At 39.1% G+C, this 21,612-nt stretch overlaps 1 protein-coding gene across 1 annotated transcript in view; it reads left to right on the forward strand.

Annotated features, from left to right (window-relative positions):
- gigyf2 (GRB10 interacting GYF protein 2) overlaps positions 1-21,612 on the forward strand; it is a 148,975-nt gene that overhangs the window by 76,381 nt on the left and 50,982 nt on the right. The window contains exons 12-16 of the mRNA XM_080185567.1: positions 1,471-1,615; positions 3,542-3,706; positions 6,535-6,707; positions 8,000-8,159; positions 18,551-18,717. Of these exons, the coding sequence (XP_080041693.1) occupies positions 1,471-1,615; positions 3,542-3,706; positions 6,535-6,707; positions 8,000-8,159; positions 18,551-18,717 (810 nt within the window). The remainder of the gene's footprint in view (positions 1-1,470; positions 1,616-3,541; positions 3,707-6,534; positions 6,708-7,999; positions 8,160-18,550; positions 18,718-21,612) is intronic.

Genomic DNA, 21,612 nt, shown 5'->3' on the forward strand with positions numbered 1-21,612 from the left:
GTCCAATTGGGTGAAATTAAAGAAAAAGAGGGAAATTGCTCTCAATTAAAGAGACAGCTGCAAGAACCAGATTTCAAATTGGTGAGGTGAGAAGCCAGAATTAAAAGGTAAATCAAAAGTTTGGTGACATCTTAATACTGCTCGTGAAGCAGTCATGTTCTGTTGACATGGCTGGGTATCTCAAAGATTGTGTGGAAGCTTGAATGCACAAGACAATCAAGACAGAGGAATAATGAAATAAATGATTGAAACCCTGGATGTGGATCCTTGGTGAAGGCACCTGAGAGGAAATGTTGTTTGGGAGAAAATTCTAAAGTCTATTTTTTCGAGATTAGAGTTTGAATCCACAGAAGTTGAATTGGATGGCATATGTCACTTGGTTTCAGAATGTGGTGTATCTGACAACAGTTGGCCTTTTGGTTTACAGGAACTGTTTACATAGTCAGAACATTATTATATAAGATATGTTATGTAACTGGTGTTTTCCTTAAAAGTCTTTCTGTATATAGATGAAGGAGTAATGTATTACAGTCACTTTTTTTAGATTTAATAAATGGTTTATTCTTTTGTTAAAAGTTAATTGGCAGTCCTATGACTGTTCATCTACATCTCTTTAAAAAAAAACAAAACTATGGTCTATCGAGCCAGGTTACATTCTTAGACTTAATTGTCCAGCAGTAACATCAATTGGAATCGTGATAGCGGTTTGAATGTAAGGCAGTTTCAGATGGAAGGTAAAAGTCAGCTACCAAGGTGTGGAACTGAAATTGCATAAAGGCCATGTTGGGTAAGGATGACAAGTTTTATTTCCTCAAGGCCATTGGTGAACCAGTTAGATCTTTACAACAATCTACTCATTTCTTAAAGTTGGGTTGGCAGGGTTTAGAATTGGATGGGAGACTTCTATTTTCCCTTGAGTCGTGAAATGGGATCTTTTATTCACCTGTGGAGATGGATGAGACCTCTATTTAACATCTCATTCAAAAATGGCACTTGAACTTGCTCAAATGTCATCCTAAATTATGTGCCATAGTCTAGACAAAGAATTGAACCCCTAAATCCCTTACTTTGAAAAATTGTGCTACAGCTGAAGTAAGGCTGACCCCTAAAGCGAGAATATGCATGTCAGAGGAATTGTATAATACTCCGCATTTTTTTGAATCTTTGCCCATCACCTAGAGGTTCCTGTCCAAGTCATTCATCATCTTGATTTGCAAATAGATAGCAGTTCGTTCACTGGAATCCTGGAATCGCTTTCCCAACAGCTGTGTGTGTACCTACCGCACCTTAGGAACTGCAGAGGTTCAAGAAGGCAGCTCGCCATCATCTTAAGGGCAGCTAAGGATGGGCAATAAATGCTGGTCTAGTCAGTGATGCCACATCCCATAAATGAATTTCTTAAATATACAATTCTGTCAAAGTTTAAATCTCTTACCTAACTATGCATCTTGTTTTTGATGCTGTTTATAGAAAGCTCCCAAGGAGCCTATTCCAGAGGAACAGGAATTGGATTTTAAACAGATGGAGGATGGAGAGGAGAGATCAAATTCAGAGGACAGTGAGAAAGAAGAAGCCAAGGAGCCTGATAAGAAAACCAAGAACGAGGCTGTTGAAGGTTTTTAATCAGTCATTCTTCATCGAAAAATATTCTGAAGTTATAAATGCAAATTTCTCACCTCTGAGCTCCAGGTTTTATCAGACATGGTTACAAAGTACATACAGTACACAAGCAGGCTATTTGGCCAACCAGTCCATCCTGGCATTTATTCTCCACTTTAATCCCCTGTCTTTCCTTATCTTTATACGTGAAATTCTAATATTCCTTGTCTATCTAGCCTTCCCTTATGTGTGCCTGGACAGTGATATTTGTCTCAACTATTTCCTGCAGTAACCAGTTCCACATTCTTGATACTCTATGGATAGAATTCCCTATGTGATTTATTGGTGACCATCTTGTATAGTGGACTCTCATTTTGCTTTTCTGCAAAAGTGGAACCATTGTACTTAATTGTTTGAACTTCTTAATACTTCTAAAGACTTCTATTAGGTTACCCCTCAGTCCCCTTGTTTCAACAGAAGAGAGAGCCACCCTATTCAGTGTCTTCTGGTATAGATTTGCATAACAGGTACCATCTCTACAAACCTTTTTTGTACCCTCTCCAGTGTTTCCATATCCTTTCTACAATATAGTAACCAGAACTGACACTGTATATTAGGTAGTCTAGTCAAGGTTCAAAACAAGTTTAGTGTAGCCTTTCTACTTCGATTTCTATCTTTGAAAATAAATCATCATAGTTGTTCAGCATTTTTCAGTGGCCTTACTAACTTGCCTTACTGCTTTGTGAACTATCTGTTTTGGCTGAAATTCCTTTGTTCCTGTGAATCACTTGGATTCCTATTTTCCAAATAAATCATGACCTCCTTCTTTTTCCTATCAAAATTCCTAAGTGTATTGAAATTAATTTGCTATTTATATTCACATTCAGAAAGTTTATTGTCAGTTTTTTCTTGGACAGGCATAACAGACACATCTAAAGGAATCATAGAAATATAGAACCCTATCAGTGCAGAAGGAGACCATTTGGCCCATTGAGTCTGCACCACATCCCAACTAGGTCCTATCCCTTTAACCCCATGCATTTACCCTAGCTAGTCTCCCTGACACTAAGGGGCAATCTAGTATGCCCAATCCACCTAGTGTGGGTGGAAACCACAGCAACCAGAGGAAACCCACGCAGACATAGGGAGAATGTGCAAGCTGGGAATTGAACTGGGTCCTTGCTGCTGTGAGGCAGCAGTGCTAACCATTGTGCCACCATGCTGTCCTACTGTAATGCCTTCAACTGTGGCATGGTAGGAAGGACATGGTTTATTCTTGTCAGTTACCCACAAGTTTGTTTTCCAGTTTAACTTGTTTATTTGACACGTTTTCCTGTTATGTTTTCTGCTTTCTTTGAATCCCTCTCGCGAAGGCATTGAATTCTTGCTGAGATAGTTGTAGAAGTGCCTTCGCGCAGAAGTGACCTTTGCATGACCAGCAAGGCCAATTTGACCCTTAAGCAGGATCTACACATGCATGCTTCCAGTGTGGGTCTCTTGGGTACTGAGGCCAATTTGTCTGCACTTCTGCCTAATGTAAGTGAACTTGGCCCAGATTACATGGGCCCTCTCATATCTATGTGCCCATGCAAGCCATTGAATATTTTTTTCTGATTTATTAGAGAAATCTGTGATGAATTGATCTCACATTGAGCTGCAGTGTGAAAGCTTTTGACTATGCACTTTGTTCTAATTCCCCAGTGAAAGATGAAAATATTAAGGTCCATTCATCTTGCTTTGTCTAATGCACTTTCTAGAAGTTGGCTAAGGCTACATTAGATAAACCTTAAATCAATCAGCTTAAAAATACATGGGGCAGAAAGGGGGGAAGAAGAACCATGCATATTTGTTCTACTTGAATTTAATTACTTGCTAAATTTAGTCACAGTGTAAGATTATCTATTACTTGTTATGCATTGATCAATATTTTATCATATTACAGAAACAAATAAAACAGAAGAATCCAAAGATGTTTCCTGTACAAATTCATCACTGCCTCCTTCAGAGCCTCAGATATCAATGATTTCCAGCCCATCTAACAAGGAAGAAAGCATATCAGAAAAAACTGACAAAACTGAGGATGCACAACAGAGACCTGCCAGGGAAGGTATGAATTTATTTACAATATCCAACTGACTAAAGCTGTTGAAGCATTAGAGCCTATGTAAAGTATGGCATTCATCCCACTATTCTATCTTTGAAAGAGAGTACCATAAGAAAACATATTTGAAATAATCCTTTTTCCCCACCATCTCATTTAATAATGTTTATTATCGTTTATTTATTAGTCACTAGTAGGCTTACAGTGACACTGCAATGAAGTTACTGTGAAAATCCCCTAGTCACCATATTCCGGTGCCTGTTCGGGTACACTGAGGGAGAATTTAGCACGGCCAATGCACCTAACTAGCACATCTTTTGGATTGTGGGAGGAAACCAAAGCACCCAGAGGAAAAAAAACCATGCAGACAGAAGAGAACATGCAGACTCTGCACGGATAGTGATCCAAGTGGGAATCAAACTTGTGTCCCCGTGAGGCAGCATTGCTAATCACTGTGCCTCCCCAAAATGTGTGAGGGCCCATTCCTCATTGGTATTAATCATTGGCATTAATTGAAGTACTACATTGGAGACCTGTCCTAATAGGAAGAAACATCCTCAATCTTTTTTGAGTCAGTTATTATCAATCTGGATAGGAATTGATTTAAAAATCTGGGATATAAATAGAAAAACAGTAATGCCATAGATAATACATATACACTCACACAGATCAGAAATGAGAATAGTCCAAAATTAAATATCCAAATATATACAAATCAGTCGTTGATTTGTCAGTGAAGAATAGATAGTGGAATGTTGCGGATGTTGCTATCTGTGATTCCATTGACGCTGGCTTCAAGTGAATGAATTGGTTTTGAGATTTGTGTTCTGCAATTTGGCTGAGAAGCAGTCCTGTTTCCTTTTTAGACAGTTTGTCGTTACCTGTAAAACCTTTGCAGAGGTTTGCTGTGTCTTTCCTCCTGTGTCAACCCAAGGAACTGGTCATCTGGCATTAATCAACCATGATTATTCAGCTGGCTTTTATCCTAAATCCCTGGAAGATGAAAATCCATAAACCGGCCTGGGATGTAGCCCTCACAATATTCTTCCTGCTGAGATGATAAACATCCATTATCTCCGCAGGAGATGACAGTTTCTGTATGTTTTTTGTGCTGTTGATACCTTATCTGGAAAATGGGCATGATTCCATCGTCTTTCTCTTAGCATCACCCACTAGCAATTCAACCAGTGACTGAATTTACATCCATTTTCCTTCCATCACCACGGTAATCTATCATTCTATATATTTATCTGTATCATCCTATCTGTGTAATGGAAAAGGCTTTACATTCGCTGAAGCTATTACTGGCTATGACTCACACAAGAAATTTCTAGCTTTCAGAAAACCACAGCAACCTCGTGACCTCTAAAGAGGTGCTAATGCTCCCTGTGGCTGCAAAAATCAAATTCCAAGGAAATGCAAAATGGCCCCATTACATTTCTGAGAAGCCCTGGCCAATGGGGCTGATATCTCTGTGAGGACAAAGGAATCTCTGGTGAATTTATTCACCGGAGATTCTCTGGTGAATTTATTAATGGATGAAATGTTAACCATCTCGATAGTCCAGATCAAGGACATATATCCTTTTTTGAAACTAAGGGAAAGAAGTGGGCATTATATTACGTGCATCCCTGAAGCTCCTAGAACCTGTAATGTTGCCTTATGAAGTTAAAGGAGGCAGTCTGCTATCTTCATTCAACAAAAGAGCAGCAGAATCAGGCTGTGTCCAGATTTAAATCGCTTGGCACTTAAAAAAAAGCTTATTTTTTAGTCATTAACACTTTACATCAACACTGCAATGAAGTTACTGTGAAATTCCCCTAGTTGCCACATTCCAACTAACCAGCACATCTTTCAGACAGTGGGAGGAAACCAGAGCACCCAGAGGAAACCCAGGCAGACACAGTGAGAACGTTCAAAAATGTGCAGGTTAGGTGGATTGGCCATGATAAATTACCTCTTAGTGTCCAAAGATGTCTAAGTTAGGTGATTTAGCCATGGTTAGTGTGCAGGATTACAGGGATAGGATGAGGGCTAGACCTGGATAAGCTGCTGTTTTGCAGAGTCGATGCAGATTCTCTCCTGATGGGCTGAATGGCCTCCTTCTGAACTGCAGGCATTCTGTGACACTGTATCAGTGTCTACTACAAGAATAATACATCTCCATATGCTTCTGCCATCATGGAAGTCAGTGCTATTTGAAAAGTGGACTCCCCTGTATCAACTTCAGTCTGCTCATCTCTCTGAATGGATATACTGTTAGAGTTTGATTCTGGACTCAGGAACTACGTGAAACTGTTCTTTTTTTGTCTGTGGTCTTTGCCCTGTACCTCTTTCTTTCTCTTATCCCTTTTATTGTGTAATTGCAATGAATGGGGGAAGTTACGAGTTTCTATTTTCAAAATAGAGTAAAATTGGAGGCTTAGTTTATTTTAATTGTCTTGAGGCTTTCTTCACTATAAAACTGAGGGATGGGGAAATCAAAAGCAAAAAAAACTTTCTATTTACAGATAGATGAAAGGGGAAATCTGAACTGTTTTAAACTCCCTCCTGTCTGTAACAGTGAATTCCTACTTTGCATTTCATACCTTGGTGCAAGACTATCTACTTGAAGAATGAATTATTTCCAGTTAAACCTTTTATTTATCTCCAACAGCTTTCATAGATACATAGAAAGTTATACACATATTGTAGTTGTAATCAGCCACTGGGATATTTTGTAATTTCAAATTTAGAACATTTTATATTTACCAAGGGATGAAATGCCCTTGTTTGAATTTAGTAACTTTGGCACGGACAGTCTATATTTAAATAAACTTACTTTTGTGTTCCAGTGGCAGATACCTCACCCTCTTCTCATCAAAGATCTTCAGTTCCCTCTATTAACAGCACTACTACTAATGCTGCTACAGCTTCAGCATCTCCCTTGTCTACAGTTTCAGCAGTTGCAAAGCGGAGCATACCTCAGGATAATGATGATGATGAAGGGCTGAAGCACCTTGAACAGGCATGTAATGGGAACAGTTAATTGTGAAATCACTCACACCACTCCTGCAATCATGAATCAAAATCATTGTCCAAAATTGAATTATTTTCTCCTGTAGATCTCATATTGAAAATGAGCAGAATTCATCTAGTTCTCAGAATGGTAGAAATGTATATATTTAAATAAATAAAATGTATATATTTTTATATAATGTATTTATGTAGGTAAATACAAAGTGATGCATTTTGCTGATCTAATGCAGGGGGGAGCTATACAATAAATGGCGGAACTATCAGGAGTTTAGAGACACAGACGGATCTGGGTGTGCAAAGTCCCCAGATCCTCAAAGGTGGCAGTGGTGGTGGAGAAGGCATATGACATGCTTGCCTTTATTGGATGGGGCATTGAGTATAAAAGTTGGCATGTGATGTTGCAGTTATATAGAACATTGTTAGGCCACATCTGGAATACTGCATCCAGTTCTGGTCGTCACACTACCAGAAGGACGTGGAGGCTTTGGAGAGAGTGCAGAAAAGCTTTACCAGGATGTTGCCTGGTATGGAGGGTATTAGCTATGAGGTGAGATTGAGTAAACTAGGGCTGATCTCCCTGGAAAGACGGAGGTTGAGGGGTGACCTAATAGAAGTTTATAAAATTATGAAGGGCATAGATAGGGCGAACATTTGGTAGCTTTTTCCCAGGTCAGAAATGACAAACACAAGGGGTCACAGGTTCAAGGCGGGGCAAGGTTCAATACAGATATGCGGGGGACATATTTTACACACAGGATGGTGGGGCCTGGAATGCAGTACCAAGTAAGGTGGTTGAGGCAGACATGCTAGGATCATTTAAGACTTATCTAGATAGCCACATGAAAGACTGGAATAAAGGGATACAAACGGATGGTCTAGTTAGGAACGCATGATTGGTGCAGGCTTTGAGGGCCGAAGAGCTTGTTCCTGTGCTGTTTTGTTCTTTGTATCATCTTTACATATTGCAGCAGCATCTATAATATACCTTGTGTAGCAGCTTTGAACTACACAAAAAGTTCTACCATGAAATAAGTAATTAGTGATTGGTTTAACAGTTAAAAGTGGAAAACCAAATGCTGCATGCGAGGAAAAAAATTGGAAATGTTCAGCAGGTCAAGTAGCATTTCATCAGAACTATATGGGTATATGAGGGCTTTTGGGACAATGTAGTACAAATGGTCCAGATCTGAACAAGCAAAGGTATGCATGCTTATTTAGGAGATTGAAACTGAATCTTCTCAGTAAAGGTCAATTAATGAGGATAAAATCTTTCCCAATCAGGAAGCTGAGAAGATGGTAGCATCTTTGCAGGATAATGCCTTGGATGATGAAAGACTGACAGCGCAAATTCAGGATAAACGAACTAAAGCTTCTACCTTGCCACTGTCGCATGATGCTGCGATGAAATGGTTTTATAAAGATCCACAAGGAGAAATACAAGGTATACACATTGGGATCACAGAAGTTTGCAATGTGCCAGATTGAAGTCTGGCATAACTTGAATTTCCCTACTTCATTTACAATTTTAGTGCTTTTACTGCTACTTTTACTACTGTTTAAAATCAGCGAGGAGGGAATCAGGAGATTCACTGCTTCAAATCGCAAAAAGGGAATTGGGAACTTCACTGTTTAAAATCAGCGAGGAGGGTGCAGGGAAATTCACTGTTTAAAATCAGTGAGGAGGGAGCCACGAGCTTCATTGTGTAAAATCAGCGAGGAGGGAGCCGGGAGCTTCATTGTGTAAAATCAGCAAGAAGGGCATTTCTGATGCTGAAGAAATTGAGTGAAAAGGCAACTGACAGCACAGGATACTAGTAAGTTGATTGGCTGGTAAGTGTTTGGTATAAAGGACCATATATTTATTAATAGCTAGCATAAGACTTCAGTGTTAAGGTAGATCAATAAATAAAACAGATTTTAAAATATAATATAAAACTTCAAATAACTATCTAAAACACATACCTGCTTATTAAGAATTGTATAACTTTTAGTAATAAGTGTTATTAGCATTAAATAAGCACATTAATATAATATAAATAGAAATTATGTTAAGTTAATGAAGAAAGTAATTACATTGAATTAAGTAACGTAACAATGGCAGGACAAGTGTTTTGCTGCAGCTGTGGAATGTGGGAGTTTTTGGATGAAAAGGCAATCCAGGACAAACTGATCTGCAGAAGGTATAAGCAACTAGAGGAATTGTTCAGGATTATCGATCTGGAAGTCGAACAGGAGAGAAATATCTGGGTTCTTGTTTCAGGAGACAGTCACACCCCTTAGGATAGGGTTGTCTGTTTTGGTCAGCGGTGAAGAACAGGAGGATGTGACTGTGAGTGAGGCAGCTAAAGGGACGGAACAGATCAAAGTGGAGGGGCTCTAACTTTGCAGTTGTCAAATAGGTTTGAGGTGCTTGCAACCTCTGGATGAAAAAAATCCATCACCACAGTGCACTCAGATAAATTCAAGGTAATCAGCCAGAGTCAAGATTGTTTTGTGAAAGGGAAATCATATTTCCAACTGATTGGAGTTCTTTGAAGAATTTACATATGGTTTGGATAAAGGGGGCAGTAATGGATGTACTGTACTTAGATTTCCAGGAGTCATTTGATTTGTTATTGTCACATGTATTAATATACAGTGAAAAGTATTGTTTCTTGCGCTAGACAGACAAAGCACACCATATATAGAGAAGAAAAGGAGTGCAGAATGTGGTGTTACAGTCATAGTTAGGGTGTAAAGAAGGATCAGCTTATTGCGAGGTAGGTCCATTTAAAAGAATGATGCTAATAGGGAAGAAGTTCTTGGTCAGTTGGTATGCATCCTCAGACTTTAGCATCTTTTTCCCAACAGAAGAAGGTGGAAGAGGGTATATCTGGGGTGCATGCGGTCATTGATTATGCTGGTTGCTTTTCCAAGGCAACGGGAACTGCAAATAGAGGCAAAGAAAGGGAGCTGGTTTGCACGATGGACTGGGCTTCTTCCATGACCATTTGTAGTCTTTTGTGGTGTTGGACAAAGCAGGAGCAATACCAAGTTGTGATACAACCAGAAAGATGCTTTCTATGGTGCCTCTGTAAAAGTTGGAAAGGTACTACATCTAAGGGTGTTGCGAAAAATGGAAGGAGGTAATAGATTGCCACAAATAGAAGGTAAGCTAGCTAATAGGAACAGTAGGCATGAGTGTGTCTCTTAAGAAATTATACGTGTTTTTTTAATCCAATATGAATTAAGTAGGGACAATTAGTTGTTTTCCTTAAAATATTTAATAATGGAATGATTTTCTGAAATTAATACCTTTTTGGAAAACAATGCAAAAAATTATAAAGGCGTAGTTCACACTATTTCAGATGTCTGTACTTCGACTTTTTTAAAAACCCCACACAAGTTTAACATGAAGGAAAATTTTTGTGTTTGCCTTTACTTCAAGTGATTTTGAGATATTTGATTTGGTTGATCTGGCAGTTAAAGAAAAGATATCCCTTGGTACTGCTACCTGGTACTGATGTATCCTGGAGAATGTACATGTTCAGAGTGCATTATCCAGATTCAGCTCACAGCGTCACGACTCTGGCCAAGGAAACAAGGTTAAGACCGTGGATTTTTGCAGAAGGCTGAGCCCTTCACTCAAACAGTGGCTTAACAGACAAAAGGCATTGCCATGGATTAATCTGTTATTGTGATATGGGGTTTTTATTATTTAAACCATGACTTTGTACATTAGAGATGGGCTTATTGAGGGAATGTAGGGGCAAGCCACTGTGAAAAAAATTAGTAAAGCATTTTGAGAGAGCTGTGCAACCCAGTGACTGAATTATGCAGAGTAAAGAGTTTTTAAAAGGACTGAAGCCTTCCAAAAAAATCCAGTGCTTTGAGATGATGGGGAAAGGTGAGTTGAAGCACACAATTAATATTGCAAGGATTTCACCATTGAAGGTGCATGGAGAGGAAGAATGTGTAAAGCAACATTTTTACCTTGGGAAAGAAAAAACCTGAAAGAAATTATGGTTAATAGTAGAGCAAAGCCTGGTTAAGGAAATGAAGTATTAGTATAACAGTCCCATAATTATAATTCCTAATAATTTTGTTAAGTCATTTTAAGTGAATTGGCTTTCCACTGCTTCCCAAGGGGGTCTCCTAAGATACTGCTCTCTTTTGTATGGTAAATTAAACTGGTAAACTATCATGGCTGAATTAAGTTAGAGCAAGCCATGTCATGCAGTAGAATTTTTTTACAGCAGGAGAAAGTTGCAAGAGGGGTGGAACATTCCTCTTTGCCCAATTGTTTATAGTAAAATCATTTGATTGAAGTATCTAGGCTAATTGGACAATCTTGTTGGCAAATGATTGTTAATTTGAATTAGCTCTCGTAAAATATCAAAAAACTGTTTGTAACAACAAAGGGAGGATTGAGTTAAGAGAAAAATTATTTGTTGGATAACCAACCTTTTCTTGTATCCATTCCAGGAGAGCAAGGAGATATCAGAGCTCCCCAGGTATTGAATTTGAATTCCAAAAATTCTGTGCCTCCAAATTATCAAATGGTGTATATGACTTATTCTTAGCATCCATTCTGAGGTTTTGGCATGTGATGGTTTTCAACTGCAGTGCAGTGTTAATGCGGCATATCTTGGGTATTGGCTCAACTCAGAAGTGCAGTATGAAAAAGACAGTTATTTTCTTTATAGGAAGATCACCTAGAAGAGGTTCATGTGCACCAGTAACAACAAAAGTTAACTACACGATAAAATAATAGATCGCAAAGACCCAACAAAAGTAAACCTTGAGGCCTACAGATGATTTACATTGAGAATTAGGAATTGCAGAGAAGAATTTCTGACTCTAAAGTCAACAGCCCACTAAAATGTAACTGATCACACCTGAGTGCCATATTCAGCAATGCACTTGAGTATATGCACTTGGTTCTTACAACATGTATGTAGAGCTTTTCCTTTCCCAACTTCATAATGATCTGACTTTTCTAACTTAATATTGATAAAAATAAAGTTATTGTTTTGCATCTACAGTTCTCTAAACTGTGCACAAGTGCTGTTATGCTGCATTCTGTTTATAAGCAGTGCTCTTTAAGACACTGTCAGAAATTAAAAGGTGCTGCTCACAACAAAGAAGACTTAGAGCAATCATTGTGCTCGCCCTTGAATAGACTGTTAATTTTGCTTGTATCAGTGAGTTTGATTTTTAAGTAAAGAAAGGAGCACTTGGAAGAACATGTCTCGCTTTATCACAAATAATAAGCTGTTATAAAAATCAAAATAATTTTACCTTTTGCTGCTGAATTTGAACAGCGCCATGTCCTCATCTGTTCTGGAACTGGAAACTAAATTGTTCTTTTAAAAAGCTTTAGCTGGTTAGGTTATTTTGACCTGTATAATACCACCGTGACATGTCTCACACAAACTTGTCACTGCTGGGAGCAGTTAAGAGATCAGCATGTCAATAAAATATACTGAGTGTAGATGTTTTGGTAAATAGTGGAACACCTCTATTCTACAAATTAGTAGTAATTTGTTCAAGTCACACAACTTTGATAACCAAAGTGTTGTAAATTGATCTTTCACACCTTAGAGATGGTGTGAATGTCATTGAAGTGAAGCTAATGAAATTTCTATCGCAAATTCTAAATGGCATTCAGCTTTCCTAATAAAAATATATTGAATCATTCTTTCAATTCAGCAGACTGTCCACTCTCACTGGAAATTTTTTTTCTACATTTCCAATGGATTGCTAAAATGAGGAAGTGATAAGTCAGGCTGATGATTCATTTTAATTCAATTCATTAATGTTGCAGTAACAAAAATCTAGGCTTTTCAGAGTTTATATTCAACATATGTAGTTGTATATCATATACAGCAATGAACAATGTGTTGAATTTTATTCCTCTTTTAACTTTATCTAAGTTTAATTTTTGTTGTCAAATGAAGACTGATAGGTGATCAAAGTGGCCAGAAACTGATATGTGGTTAACTATTTAAAATCCAATCATACTAGCATTCACCGGTTAAACAATCACAGGTGGGAAATTTTACAGTCTATTGTGCTGCTGGCAATCTTGGTGCTTAATCGTCTTTGTCGTGCAACCTGTCTCTCCCATTTGTATTCATAATCATCACCTGCCTCCCTGAGAAAATGTCCTTGATTGGTTGATCCACCCCAAACAGTCCCATTTCCAACTTCTGAAAAGTCCTTGAATATATCATTGATTTCCAAATTTGTATTTCTTTGGACATTCCCTGTTTAAATTTGTCTGTCCTCATTTTTGCCCGTTCTGAGCATCAAAACTGTAGTATGTAACCTTTGTGACTGTATACTTCATTCTTATTTGCAGATTTTGATGGATTGCCACATTTCTCTCCATTGATCTGACTAAATATCTAGTTCCTTAGAACTCTCTTCATAGTACCATTTTCATCCAGATGAAATTAACCTACATATCAGAAACAGTAGTTTCTCTTTCCCTGAGTTGATCTCGCATAACCCTTTCCTCATCTACAAGAATATATATGATACTATTGAGCTTTACATCCCTAACATTACTTTTTAAGTCTTAATTTATTTCCATGCTTTCAGATGTTCTGGCTGACATCAAGTTTTGGATGATTCATAAACTCTGTCAGCACAGTATTGTTCAAATCAAAGCAATCACATCAGCCACTGGCTCACACACCAGTTCCTAACCACCAATTCTATGCTCTCCCTTGATCATTCAGGCATAATCCGACCTATTGTCTTGAGATATGTTTGATCTGAACTTGGTTTTCGATATCATATTCAGTCCAATCCCTCGTTCCATTCCTGCTATTCTCCCCATGCAAAAAATTATCCTGTAAACTTGGTGCATCAACTGCTGACATTGTCATTCATGTGACAATCACCTCCAGACTTGATTATTCCCATTGCTCTCCTTGCTGGCCTTCCATCCTCTACACTAATCTTTTAAATTATACTTCGTATGTACTAAATTGCTGTTACTTATCCTAGAATCCCTACAGTGCAGAAGGAGGCCAATTGATCCATCGAGTCTGCACCAACCACAATCCCACCCAGCACACTCCCCCGGACACTAAGTGGCAATTTAGCATGGTCAGTCAACCTAACCTGCACAACTTTGGAGTGTGGGAGGAAACCCCTGCAGACACGGGGAGGATGTGCAAACTCCACAGAGTCAGTTACCCAAGCTTGGAATTGAACCCTGGTCCCTGGCGCTGTGATGCAGCAGTGCTAACAACTGTGCCGTCATGCTGCCCACTTATTATCTCCATCCTTTCAAAACATTTAAATTTATTCTCCATGGCTTGGTCAACCCTACCTTGTGTGTCTTTTTTCCAGTCCTGGTTTCCTCCCAAAAGTGATGTTTCTCCTGAATCTATGTGCTGTGCTTCTTGTCCTACCATTGATGACTGTGGATTTACCTGTCCTGTTCTTTGAAACTCCCACTGGAACCTACATCTCTCCACTTTCCCTCCATCTTTCCACTTTCCCTCCATCTTTCCACTTTCCCTCCATCTCTCCACTTTCCCTCCATCTCTCCACTTTCCCTCCATCTCTCCACTTTCCCTCCATCTCTCCACTTTCCCTCCATCTCGCCACTTTCCCTCCATCTCGCCACTTTCCCTCCATCTCGCCACTTTCCCTCCATCTCGCCACTTTCCCTCCATCTCGCCACTTTCCCTCCATCTCGCCACTTTCCCTCCATCTCGCCACTTTCCCTCCATCTCGCCACTTTCCCTCCATCTCGCCACTTTCCCTCCATCTCGCCACTTTCCCTCCATCTCGCCACTTTCCCTCCATCTCGCCACTTTCCCTCCATCTCGCCACTTTCCCTCCATCTCGCCACTTTCCCTCCATCTCGCCACTTTCCCTCCATCTCGCCACTTTCCCTCCATCTCGCCACTTTCCCTCCATCTCGCCACTTTCCCTCCATCTCGCCACTTTCCCTCCATCTCGCCACTTTCCCTCCATCTCGCCACTTTCCCTCCATCTCGCCACTTTCCCTCCATCTCGCCACTTTCCCTCCATCTCGCCACTTTCCCTCCATCTCGCCACTTTCCCTCCATCTCGCCACTTTCCCTCCATCTCGCCACTTTCCCTCCATCTCGCCACTTTCCCTCCATCTCGCCACTTTCCCTCCATCTCGCCACTTTCCCTCCATCTCGCCACTTTCCCTCCATCTCGCCACTTTCCCTCCATCTCGCCACTTTCCCTCCATCTCGCCACTTTCCCTCCATCTCGCCACTTTCCCTCCATCTCGCCACTTTCCCTCCATCTCGCCACTTTCCCTCCATCTCGCCACTTTCCCTCCATCTCGCCACTTTCCCTCCATCTCGCCACTTTCCCTCCATCTCGCCACTTTCCCTCCATCTCGCCACTTTCCCTCCATCTCGCCACTTTCCCTCCATCTCGCCACTTTCCCTCCATCTCGCCACTTTCCCTCCATCTCGCCACTTTCCCTCCATCTCGCCACTTTCCCTCCATCTCGCCACTTTCCCTCCATCTCGCCACTTTCCCTCCATCTCGCCACTTTCCCTCCATCTCGCCACTTTCCCTCCATCTCGCCACTTTCCCTCCATCTCGCCACTTTCCCTCCATCTCGCCACTTTCCCTCCATCTCGCCACTTTCCCTCCATCTCGCCACTTTCCCTCCATCTCGCCACTTTCCCTCCATCTCGCCACTTTCCCTCCATCTCGCCACTTTCCCTCCATCTCGCCACTGACAAAACCTTTGGTTATTTCGCCAATCTTAAGTTTCTGGCACAGTGTTTGTTTTCATTGCGCTCACTTGTGAAGTGCTATGGGATATTTCTCATCTTAAAGATACTATATAAACGTCGTCTTTAGTTTATGGTGCAAGAGGTTTAGCAGGCTCCGCAAAATTGATGTATTCTTTTGTTGTCTTTGTTACACACTTTTTATGTAGTGAGGGAAGCTGATTACTTCGAACTAATTCAATTGTATTATCCTTTCACTTTAAACATGCTTACTCTTCAGTGTTTCCAACATTGTGTTAATCTGCTTTTCTCTGGAAGGATATTCCCCAGTACATCGCTGCCTGTAAAGCGTTTGTGCAAAATACTGTATTATCTTTATTACTCAGATTATTTTTCTATTCATAAATATTTATAAATTCATTTGAGGGATAAGCATTGATGATAAGACCAGCTATTTTACCCATCACTAATTACCTTTTGAGGTTGTGACATTCTGCAGTCCATTTGGTGTAGGTAAGTCCAAAGTGCTGTTAGGGAGTAAGTTTTAGAATTTTGACCCAGTGACATTGAAGGAGGAGTGATGTAGTTCAAATAAGGATAGTATCTGCCTAGGTGGAGAATGTGCAGGTGGTAGTATTCCCATGGATTTGTGGCCCTTGTCTTATTAGATTTAGAAGATGCTGTCAAGAAGAGCATTGGTGAGTTTCTGCAGTGTATCGTCTCTGTGGTACACACACATGTTACTGTTCACTGGTGGTAGGGAGAATAAATGTCTAATGTTGTGGATGGATATTGATCAATTTGGCTGCTTTGTCCTGAATGGTATCACACTCGGGTGGTTTTGAAACTGCACTCATCCCAACAAGTGGCAAGTATTCTATCACACTACCTTTGTAGAGGGCAGACCTTGCTGAATTAGAAGTTGAGTTGCTCACCACACAATTCCCAATCTTTGACCTGCACTTGTAGCTGCAGTATTTATATGGCTGGTCTCATCAGGTTTCTGGTCAATTATAATTCCCAGATGTTAATGTTGGGGGATCCAGTGACGATCATCGTCATAAAGTGATAGTTAGATTCTTTCTTGGAGATGTTCATTGCTTGGCCCAAGTTGCTGTCCAGGCCTTGCTGCATGCAGACATGGGCTACTTCAGATTCTGAGGAGTTGCAAATCGTATTGAAAACTGCAATTGGTGAACATTTCACTTCTGACCTTATGATGGAGGGAAGATCATTAAAGCAGTTGAAAATGCTTAGGCTACGTACTCTGACAAATTCTTGTCTCAGCCTATCTATGGCTGGAAACCTCATCACCACCATGCCTTTGTCTCTTTTGGACTCAGCTAAGCCATTGCACTTCTGGCCAATTCACCTTCCTGTGCCATTTGTAATAGAATTTCGCTCTTGTCCTAATCCATTCATTGCTTTTGACATCAGGTTCCCCAAGGACTCCAATTTAAAATTCTCATCCTCCTATTCAAACTCTTTCACTGGTTGCGCTTTTTTGACCAATAAATTATCTAAAGTTGATTACCAATAAGCAAAAAGAAATAATTTGTATTTAGCATCTGTCATAACCTAAACATTCCTGGGTGCATCACTGTTGTAATGTGGGGGAGGAGCCCTTGTTCTCTGTGGGTTGCTTTCTCCCCACATTTACCCATATTATTCCTGGATTTCTTGTTTTGCTGAACAGGAAGAAGGTTTAGTCTTCCCTCTTTGAGTTGACCAATTGCACTTCCCATCTAACTTTTCACTGCCCTTCTTGGAGTGAGTTCTGCCAGTCAGCTTTCTCTTGAGCTTGTACGGAAACAAAATACTGCAGACGCTAGAAATCTAAACACAAAATAAATGCTGGAAATACTCAAGCCAGGCAACATTTGGGGAGTGAAAACCAGCATTGAGGTTAATGACTTTCCCATTAAACTTGCTTGAACGTAGCATTGCCAGTTCTGAATGTTATCCTGCAAGCGTTCAGATATATTGGTGAGCTGGTTACTGTCTCAAACCAATATGAATAGCGTATTTAATTACTAATTTGTTTCCTTTTGGGAAAATTCACTAGCCCACCTGGTCTCCCTTTGTGTGAGCTGTTTCCGTTTTTTTATTGAAAATGATAAATCTTTGGTAATTAATCCTGAAAAATCTAGATTTAGTTTTATATCAGAACTATATTATAACTTCAGCCAAAGATCTTTCAAGGCCAAAAAGCCAGACTATGTGAGAAACCACCTATCAAAATTCTAGCCCAGTGCGTTGTAAATTAGATGCCAAACAATGTAGTCATGTAACAAAGATAAGAGTTTTATCAAAGTGCAACTGAGAATTAAGCCACATAGTTGTGAACTATTATAGATATGCGGTTAATGTCTGCCTCAGTCTTTTTATTCTGTATTTATTTTTCCATTAGAATTGTATATTTTAAAATTTATAGATATGCAGGTTAATCTAACTGGAAAATACCAATTTATAAGTTTTAGCTGTGGGTGCTAATACTTAAGTCATTTAACTGAAAAGCAATAGCTTTTTGAAAAAGTATATGGACTTGCATTTATGTTGCACCTTTTCATAATTTTGTAGTGCTTTGAAACATCTTGAAGGCAATAAGTCTGTCATTTTTGGATTCCAGCTCTTGCCACAATGGCTAATATCTAATGTAACTCCTATAAATTCTTAATCTCTGAATTTTTGTGGCACTGAAGTCTTGGGCCACTTTTTGTGATTGCATTAATGCTTGTGTGGTAATCATAACTGTATAAACAGCATCTCCAAATCTTCCAGGAATAATTCTGAATAATCAGGTAAGTACGTTAGAAGTCTGAAGTCTCACCTAATTTAAAGCAGAATTTTTGGGAAAATTATGCTCTTTTCATAAATGCTGTTGAAAACACAGACTGCATAATATAGCTACTGTGTGACTTTCCTAAATATCTTATTTTCATATTGCAGTACTACTTTTATTTCAAAAGGCAGCATTGTCATCTGTTGGTACAAGATCTCTTGTGGATGACTTGGACCTTTTTATTGGTAGAACGTGAGGCAATGTACTGGTCAAACCTTTTAGTAGTAGATTATTTTAAATATGTATTCATTTATTCACACACTCCAGGGCCTTTCACTAACCAAGAAATGGCAGAATGGTTCCAGGCAGGCTACTTCACCATGTCTTTATTCGTAAAGAGAGGCTGTGATGAGGGCTTCCAGCCTTTGGGAGAGGTCATTAAGATGTGGGGCAGGGTACCTTTTGCTCCAGGACCCTCTCCTCCTCCATTGCTGGTAAGAACATTTACATAAGCTCCAATGAGAAATGCATAAGTAATCATTTACGATAATACATGTGCATGATAAGAGTGTTTTATGAGGCAAACTAAAATTGAATTGGAATAGAAGTATTGTTTGGCTCTAACTTTGAATTTGCAAAGCACATGTTGGCAAATGTGTTCTCCATAGGATAACATTTTGTAAGGATGTTAATATTTGATTTTTGCTCAATTATTTTCATTTTTACCCAGCATGTAAGAAGCCCAACAAAAGAGGATCTAGTATTGAGGAATGAAGCAAAGCAGATAAGTAAACCCAGGGAGACATGGGCAGTGGCAATCACAGTACTGTAAGATATAAGATGAAAATAGGAAAGGACAAAAATGAGATGAACAAAGTAAAAAATCGGGGATAGAAACTGCTTTTGTGAAGATGAGATGGAACTTGAAAGATGAACTGGAAAATAGTATTTGTAGACTAGAGGAGCAGGAGTGGGAAATATTTTAAATGGTGATCCTAGAATACAAGAAAAAATCCCGCTATAAATCAAGGGTAAACTAGTCAATGCCAAAACATCATGGATGAATAAAGAGGTACGGTCTGAAGGAAAATGGCACACATTAAGCTCATAAATGAAAGAGATGATGACGAAAGAGAACATGAAAGTGTTAGGAAAGAGGTAAAGAAAAAGTTAACACAATAAGGAACTGTAAATTAAATTATCAAGGAATGTAAAAAGAAGTAAGCAGTCTGCAGCCACTAAAATAAACAGGTTAGGGTGACCAAACATGATAACTTAGTTAATGACAGGAATGACAGAAATGTTCTACTTTACTTCATTATTTCCCAGGGAAATTAACAAATGACATTTGATGAAGAAAAAAATGACATTTAAGATAGAGGGGGTGCTAATGAATAAACTAATCAAATTTAGGATGCACACTCTGGTCAGAATGGATTGCATGCTCTTATCAAAAGAAATTTTGGAAAGAGGTATATGCTGTTGTATATAAAAATTCAGTAGAAAAGGAAATAGTTTCAGCGATTGATAAACAGATAATCTTATACATATATTTGAAAAGAAAGATAGAATAAGTCTAGGGACTTGTAGACTAGCTGATTTAACGCTGTTGGTGGGAAAAATGGTAATTTTACTAAAATATGCAATAAAAACATTGAAAAACCAAAAATACAAGCCCATGCAGTCAGTATAAAGGCCATGATTCAAAAACTTATTGAATTCTTTGAAGAAGCAACAGAGTATACTAGGGTAATGGTGATGGCATAGATGTAAGATATTTGGATTTTCAACAGTGCTTTGCTAAAGTAAAACATAGTAAACATGCAATTACAGCTCGAGAGGTAGCACAATGGATAGTAAGCGTGCGACAGAAAGGAAAATTGAAGTTGACTGGCAAAAGGAGGAAAATGCTGTTCCACAAAGCTAGGTGCTGGAATTGATTTCGGATTCCAATTTCAAAATGTTCAGATCGTGGGGTAATGTTAATACTACAAAACCAAAGCACAATACCAGAAAACAGTGGTAAACGTAAAACATGGTCATGTAATTAGCAAATTAATCTCTGATATTTTGGTAGGAAGAGCACAGATTACATAATGCTTGGACAACAATCTAAATGGGGTAGCAAAAAAAAGGATCTGGGGTACAGGTGCACAAATCAATAAAAATATCAACACATATCAGAAACATAGCAACGAGGAGCAGGGTGGGCCTTTGAACTTGCTCCACCATTCAGTATGATCATGGTGATTGTCTGTCTCAATGTCATATTCCTGCTTTCTCTCCATAGCCCTTGATGCCATTAAAATCTAAACAAAAAGCTATCTCTTTCATAAATACATTAAATGACTTGGTCATCACAGCCTCCTGTAGTAGGAATTCTACAGGTTCATTGCCCTTTGAGTGAATAAATATTTCATTATTTCAGTCCTAAATGGTCTATCCCATATCCCGAGACTCTGTCCCTGGTTCAAGATTCTCCTACTGTTTAGTCTGTCTAGCCCTGTTAGAATTTTTTATATTTCAGTCAGATCTTCTTTTGTCCTAAATTCCAGTCAAACTAATCTCCTCATAGGACAGTCCTGCCAACCCCTAAGACAAGTTATGAAGACATCAGCCGTATAATTTCTTTTGTCACTTAACTTGCTAAATGACCTACTCAAAACCATTTAATTTTTACACTTTGAAACGCTTTGCATCTCTCTGCATCCTCTCAACCAGCACAAAAAAAAACTGAAATTGGAGAAATTTTAAAAAGAAACAAAAAAAATTGCATAAATGAACCCCATTTAAAGGGATCAGTGATTTAAGAGGGGGAAAAAGGTGTAGTGAACCTCCTTTGCCATTAAGATCATTTTGTTAAAAATGTAAACCAAGCTCCAGGGTTCACTTCTGTACGAATAAGAATATAAACAGTGAATATGTTAAGCTCATATTGAATCTTGCTGTATTATTCTGGTCTCTTTCTTGCAAAAGGATTTAGAGGAACTAGAGAAGGGGCAAAAAGATTGATAAGGATACTGCGAAAATTGAGAGGATTTACTTGAGGAAGGCTGGATAGACTGGGGATTCTTTTCTGTAGAAAAGAAAATGCTGAGGGATGACCTCGTAGAAGTCTTTAAAGTTTTATGAGATCGTTGACAGGGGTAGATACAGAGAAAGTGCTTCCAGTTGTTTGATCTGATTTACTTTGTCACATGTATTAGTATACTGTGAAAAATATTGTTTCTTGTGCACTATACAGACGGAGCGTACCATTCATAGAAAAGGAAACAAGAGAGTGTGGAATGTAGAGTTACAGTCATAGCTAGGGTGTAGAGAAGGATCAACTTAATGCAAGGTAGGTCCATTCAAAAGTCTGATGGCAGCAGGGAAGAAACTGTTCTTGA

Source organism: Carcharhinus amblyrhynchos, chromosome 3, assembly GCF_965287045.1.
Source record: "Carcharhinus amblyrhynchos chromosome 3, sCarAmb.v2.hapA, whole genome shotgun sequence".
Taxonomy (NCBI): Eukaryota; Metazoa; Chordata; class Chondrichthyes; order Carcharhiniformes; family Carcharhinidae; genus Carcharhinus; species Carcharhinus amblyrhynchos.